General features: G+C 46.2%; 1 protein-coding gene across 1 annotated transcript in view; it reads right to left on the reverse strand.

The window, feature by feature from the left end:
- Window positions 1-6721, reverse strand: part of AIFM3 (apoptosis inducing factor mitochondria associated 3) — an 86102-nt gene that overhangs the window by 21731 nt on the left and 57650 nt on the right. Inside the window, exons 12-15 of the mRNA XM_026661245.1 lie at window positions 4295-4410; window positions 3741-3812; window positions 2656-2719; window positions 76-152 (exon numbers count right to left, since the gene is read on the reverse strand). Of these exons, the coding sequence (XP_026517030.1) occupies window positions 76-152; window positions 2656-2719; window positions 3741-3812; window positions 4295-4410 (329 nt within the window). The remainder of the gene's footprint in view (window positions 1-75; window positions 153-2655; window positions 2720-3740; window positions 3813-4294; window positions 4411-6721) is intronic.

Genomic DNA, 6721 nt, shown 5'->3' on the forward strand with positions numbered 1-6721 from the left:
TATATGGCTGACTCCACACCTACCATCACAGCCTGCGTAGGGCCTTGCAACTGTCAGTGCTTTGACAGTGTTTACCTTGTTGACGACAATGAAGCCTTTGGAATCAATGTTAATGCCGCTTTGCTTCAGAAATCCTGTTGCTGGACTTGCACCTGCCGGAAAGGCAAAGGACATTGTGTGAGTGAGTCTGACTCCCAGACACTGTCTCTCTCATGAAAACAGATGTCAGAGCGAGAAAGGACCTGCTACCTCCAGCAATCACTCTCCTGCCAATGTCAGTTCAGTTCCATGATACCAGGTGCTGCTCAGTTAGCAGCTTCTGTTGGGTCTCACGAATGCAGCTGTGCTGGGTGCCACAGTGGGCAGCGAATGAATGATTGACAGGGGGCTTCAGAGCCTTGTTGGCCAAGTTCAGTGGATGGGGAGGATTTGGCAGAAACTAAAGTAACAGTGGAAATGCACAGACCTAGGGATAAACTGATTAGAATACGTACAACATGTGCAGCTGCATTTGGAAACCAGGTAACTCTGTTATCAGATGGCACGCGGAGAGTGCTCCTTCTCTCCCTGTTTGCCGTCCTCCGCAGCACTGCCCTTCCTTTCCAGACTCCTGTGCTCCAATTAACTCACCCCACTCCCACTCTATATACTCCCACTCTAAAAAATAGCAGAACGATCTCCTTCGAAAAGTGAAGCTAACACGCTGATTGCCACCCATCCGTGGTGATCACTGTGCTTGTAGACTGTATCCCTGCTCCTCTAACCTTTGCCTGGCTTGTACGTTCAAGTCCCCCTCCTGCAATGAGTTCTACCTGCATGGAGTGCACTGCAGGACTGAGGCTTTGTCCAGGAGGAGAGCACAAGGAGGCGGCATAGCGCCCTGAACCCGAAGCGTGGCCATACATAGAGCCCCCGAAGCGGCGGCCGTGATTTTTAATCTGAAAATGTTTTTGGTTGTAGCTTTTTAAAATATCAATACAAAATGCAAATCAAAGATGGGTAATAAAAGCTAGGCTGTGTAGACTGCCTAATTTGCACAAAATGACGCACAAGTACATTACGTCAATAGTTACTGCCTAGTTAAATAAGAGAGGGGTTTTGTGGGAGTCCTTGAACAATGGTCAGGGGATCTTCTTCTGGAAAAGTTTGAGAACCACAGATGTATAGGATTCAGAGTAGCAGCCGTGTTAGTCTGTATCCGCAAAAAGAACAGGAGTACTTGTGGCACCTTAGAGACTAACACATTTATTTGAGCATAAGCTTTCGTGGGCTACAGCCCACTTCATCGGATGCATGTAGTAGAAAATACAGTAGGAAGATATATATATACACAGAGAACATGAATGGGTGTTACCATACACACTATAAGGAAAGTGATCAGTTAAGGTGAGCTTTTATTAGCAAGAGAGAAAAAGAACTGTTTGTAGTGGTAATGAAAATGGCCCATTTCCGGCAATTGACAAGGAGATGTGAGGAACTGTGTGTGTGTGTAGGGGGGGAAATAAGCATGGGGAAATAGTTTTACTTTGTGTAATGGCCCATCCACTCCCAGTCTTTATTCAAGCCTAATTTAATGGTGTCCAATTTGCAAATTAATTCCAATTCAGCAGTCTCTCATTGGAGTCTGTTTTTGAAGTTTTTTTGTTGTAATATTGCGACTTTTAGGTCTGTAATCGAGTGGCCAGGGAGATTGAAGTGTTCTCCAACTGGTTTTTGAATGTTATAATTCTTGACGTCTGATTTGTGTCCATTTATTCTTTTACGTAGAGACTGTCCGGTTTGGCCAATGTACATGGCAGATGTATAGGATTCCACATACTACCCAATGAATATTACCATGTTTTAATGCACTTCAAGTTTAAAATTCACAAGGGTGTGATCAATGGGCATTGAATTGGGTGAGTCTTATCAATGCTTGAGAATAGTTTTAGTCTGTTTCTCTATCTATCACAAATATTTCAAAAGTGATGGTATCTAAGCACCAAACTGTCGTTAAAATGAGCACAACCATGTTCAAAGAGGGCTCTCCTCTGTTTCTCTGCATTACAGTTTTCCCCCTTCTTTTCTTCCTTTTTTTTCTATTTTCCTTTTTTCATTCTCACTTTTCAAAACTTCACCAACTTTGGAAAAGTCAACAGGCAGCAAAAAGGAAAACGGAACTCTGTCACCTGGTGACCCTTCTAATGCTGGAGATGTTTTGGAAAGTTATAGAGACGAAAAAGGAAAAAAATACTCTACATGTCATCCGTTCTACCACATCAGGTTGTAAAAAAAAAAAACGAATCAAAATAAAAAGATCAATTTGAAATTAAATGAATTTTTTCCTGGAAAACAAAAATCAAATGAAAAATGTTGAGGGAAACAGTAAGTTTTATGACCACATCTATTACCTAACCACAGTTCTGACAAGGGACTTTGACTCAGCTACTATATCTCACTGTTATCTTCACATCTCTTTGGCAAGGATCAATTAACCAACAGCTGGAAAGGTTCCCCTTGTTTGGGTGTTGATGGTGGATTTGATGGGTTGCAAAGGGCTGGACTCAATGACCGAAGAGGTCCCTACCAGTCTAAGCTAACAAGCTCTCTCCTCTGGGGAAGCAGAAGCCACACTGTTGCCAAACACTGAAGCTTTGCACGTCAGGGTTCGTTTACCTATGCCGATGACACAGACATCCGCACGGAGGACTTTCCCACTCTTCAGGACAACTTCCTTAAGCTTTAGGGGACACAGATGAAAATCGTGGTTACTTTAAGGACAGAAACGAATCTAGCAGTACCCAGCTGAGTTGGAATCTCACTCTAGTTCATGAGATAAGGGGAAATGACTCAATTGTAATTCTGCTTCAATGAAGAGATCATCCTGCAGGATTCTCACTCTTGGGTCTTGGCTCCCTAATGTAAACCCTGTAGCTGCAGGTTTCTTGGTCCCTAATGACAGCGGTAATGCATGATATATGTCGCACCAATCTCCCCTTTAGCTGGTGCTCACCAACCATCCTAGATCCTAATTGCTGTCCAAACCCCTATCATTGAAATCTCTCCACAGTAAAATCCAGCCACAAAAATACAGTGGGCTGAGATATGTGTTGCCCTCAGAGATGTGTTGGTGGGCATGGTGAGAGAATGTGAATTTAATAGAACAGAAACGAGAAGAAGCAATGAACCAGCAATGAAACGAACCCACCTCTGACAGACAGACCTCCGGACTCCTCCGGACATGCACACAAAGGGGGCCAAATTAGGACTGCACGGGTGACTTGAATTCTGGCATTGCTAATTTCTCTGTGCTTGACTTTTCTCATGCAGTATTTCATTAATGGATGGGCTGGGCACCCTGACTGCACAACGGGCATGTGGGCCCTCGGAATGATGTCACAGGATAAGCCCTGTCCCAGCAGTGCACAGTGTGGAATCACCAAAAACAGGAGAATCCCTCAGCCCATAATTACTAGAGGCTGGTAGTGACCCCTATATTTAATTTGAACCCAGTTCACTCCGCAGACTGTGCTGGGAGGAGGTGGGGATGGGGGGCATGGCCTGGCCTGGCCTCCTCCCCAGCTCTCTCTATCCACTTTGGAGTTATAGGTGCCCCTAGGGCTGCAGGTTGGGAACGGTTCCTGCACTCCTTTGAGCTCCTCACACTCTCCCTGCCCTTCCACACACTCATGCACAGGTCAGGCACAGTCTGGCCCTCAGCCCCGCAACGCTCAGCTCCTGTGGAGCACCAGCCGCTGTACCTTGCCCTCCTGCTCCCGCAGCTCAGACACTTCAGTCTGCATGTAGAACTTCACCCTGTTGTTTTCAAACATCTGTGCAACGAGAGAGAGAGAGAGAGTCCTTACGCTCTGGAGCTGCCACCAGTTTCTGGCTTCTCTGACTTTTCCTCCACAATCCCATTCCCGCCCTCTTGAGCTATAGCTCTCAACTCGGCTTGAGGGTGCACTGGAAACGGGCTCTCTGAGCATCTCTGCATCTCGTCTGCTCAGTGGGGTGTCATAATTTTGCAGTGTAGGAACACAAAATACTTGAGCATATTGCAATTAGGCCAATGGGGAGGATATGGCCAATGTTTTCTTTTAGGTGTCAACCACCGTGCAGCACTTTATAGCTTCAGAACACTGCATGCACATTTAATACATCAAATAAACTGAACACAATGATACCATTAACTGATAGTGCCAGCAGGGAGGTAAGACGTACACAGCTGTCCTCCGCACAGCAGGAATCAGGGTCACTGACCCCCTTGCTTGATCCAAAATAATCCTCTAAGAGACTGGTAAGTCATAATCACCTTCATGAGAGCTTGGCCAACCTTCTCCCCAAAGAACTTCTTGAAAGGCACTTCTTCCAGCTCAACCACAGACACGGAATGGGCCTTCTCTGTCAGGTAGGCTGCCACCTCCATCCCTGGGGAACAGAAGCAGGTCAGAGACAGCGCAAGCCACTCCCTGCACTTCAGTGAGGTCTCTGGAGCTGAATTCAAGAGTTGTCAGGTGGTGGCTAGAGATGTGAGAACTTTCAATTCGCCCTTTCAGGGCTGGGAACAGCTGCCATGGCATGAGCGGCAGTCTTTGGGCTCAGCACAAGGATGCACTGCAGATGGTATGAAGAATGTTTTCCTAGCAAACCGCTCTCTCAGTCTATTGTAAGCGCTAGGGGACAGGGACCATCTTTTTGTTATACGTGTGTAACGTCACCCCTTCCCTCCTAGCACTGTCAGGGTCTGATCCATACTGGGGTCTCTGGTATGACTGCAATTTGAGGACTACTGCTGGTATGCATAATGATAATTGTGGCTCAGCATGACCAGGGTTGCCTCAAGCAGCCTGATTCCCCGCGATGGGAACTGGAATTGCTATTTTGGGATATTAAGAGTATTCATAGGGTGGGCAGAAACCTTCTGCTCTCCAAAGGGCTTCATAGTGATCGTTTCTGTGTTTAACCACAAGACCAATTATTTATTTGTGAAATGCTTACAAGGAGGAAGACACAAAAAGGCTTTGAAGACTGAAGTAAGTGATGCACCGTAATATACTTAGTAAATGGTCATTGAAAAGCATCGCTGTTTGCAGTGGTGTTGTAGCCATGTTGGTCCCAGGATATGAGAGAGACAAGGTGGGTGAGGTAACGTCTTTTATTGGATCAACTTCTGTGGCTGAAACAGATAAGCTTTCGAACTCCACAAGCCTGAAGAAGAGCTCTGTGGAGCTCGAAAGCTCGTCTCTCTCACCTACAGAAGTTGGTCCAATAAAAATATTACCACACCCACCTAGTCTCTCTCATTTAAAACCATAACATTATGAATAGAAGAACTAGGAGGAACATACATTCTGTGGCTGGGATCATAGTCAAGCTTACTGAATTATACATTGCAAGTATGATTCATTGTGAATTTAGCTTTTTTTTCTAATCATGAACCAATCCCGATGTCTGGGAATGTGGAAGCATTGTTCAAATAGCCTGGCCAAGAGATTTTCAACCTATCGGTTGTCTGTGAATTGTTCACTTTGACTATTTGCAGTTTGTGACTGGTCGCCATGGTTGCGTGTTATAGTTTCTGCTTCCTGACTGGATAGATTACATCTTGAAACCAGGAAACTGACCCAAACAATAAGTATCCAATATGTGCATGCAGTCCATAGACTGGTCAGCCTAATTGTTCAGTCTTCTAGACGATTAGTTAAATTAATTTACCAGTTGGGGTCGGGAGGGCTGTGTCCTAGAAAGCAGTGACTCAGAGGACTTAGAGGTCATGGTGGAGAGCAGCTGAATATGAGCTCCCAGTGCACTTCAGTGGCTATAAAAGGGCTAACACAACCTTTGGATGTACAAAGAGAGGAATATTGAGTAGGGAGGTGTTATTGCCTCTATATGCAGCATTAGCAAGACCATTGCTGGATACTGTGTCCAGTTCTGGTATCCATACTTCAAAAAGGATGTTGAAAAATTGGAAGGGGTCAGAAAAGAGCTACAAGAACCCATCAGAGGTTTGGAAAACCTGCCTTATAGGTTATAGATATAGATATCAAAGAAGATGTTAAAAATTTGCAGCTTAGTTTATTTCCCATTTGAATTTGTCTACCTTCATATTCCAGCCTTGGATCTTGGTATGCCTTTATCTGCTAGATTACAAAATTCTTCTCTCCATGTAGGTACTTCTAGACTGTGATGAACTCACCTCTTAACCTGCTCTTGGACAAGGATGGGATGGGATTTTCAGCAATGCCACCATTAGTTAGGAGCACAAGTCACTGCAAATCTCAGCTTGAGCTCCTTTAGTCTCTTGCAGTAAGGCACATTTTCCAGCCAGTTAATCCCTCTCATAGTACTTCTCTGAACTCTTTCCAGTTATTAACATTCCTTTTAAATGGACATGGTATTTCAGGGCTGGTCTCACTGGCGCTTTATGTAGGGTTACCATATTTTGAGTGTCCAAAAAGAGGACACTCCACGGGGCCCTGCCCCCAGCCCCGCCCACGCCCCCGCCCCAACTCCGCCCCCTCCCCCAAAGTCCCCGCCCCAACTCTGCCCCCTCCCCTGCTTCCCGCGAACATTTGATTCACGGGAAGCAGGAAGCAGGCAGCAGGTAAGCTGTGGGGGGAGGAGAAGGAGGCGCGGCCCAGTCTGGCCCCCTCCGGCGGGCGGCCCCGCCTGGCTCGGCTCGGGCCCTGGGGTGCCGGCCCCGGGCCAGCCCCCGGCCGAGCACCCCCGGGCCAGC

Source organism: Terrapene carolina, unplaced genomic scaffold (assembly GCF_002925995.2).
Source record: "Terrapene carolina triunguis isolate 2854851 unplaced genomic scaffold, T_m_triunguis-2.0 Scaffold951, whole genome shotgun sequence".
Taxonomy (NCBI): Eukaryota; Metazoa; Chordata; order Testudines; family Emydidae; genus Terrapene; species Terrapene triunguis.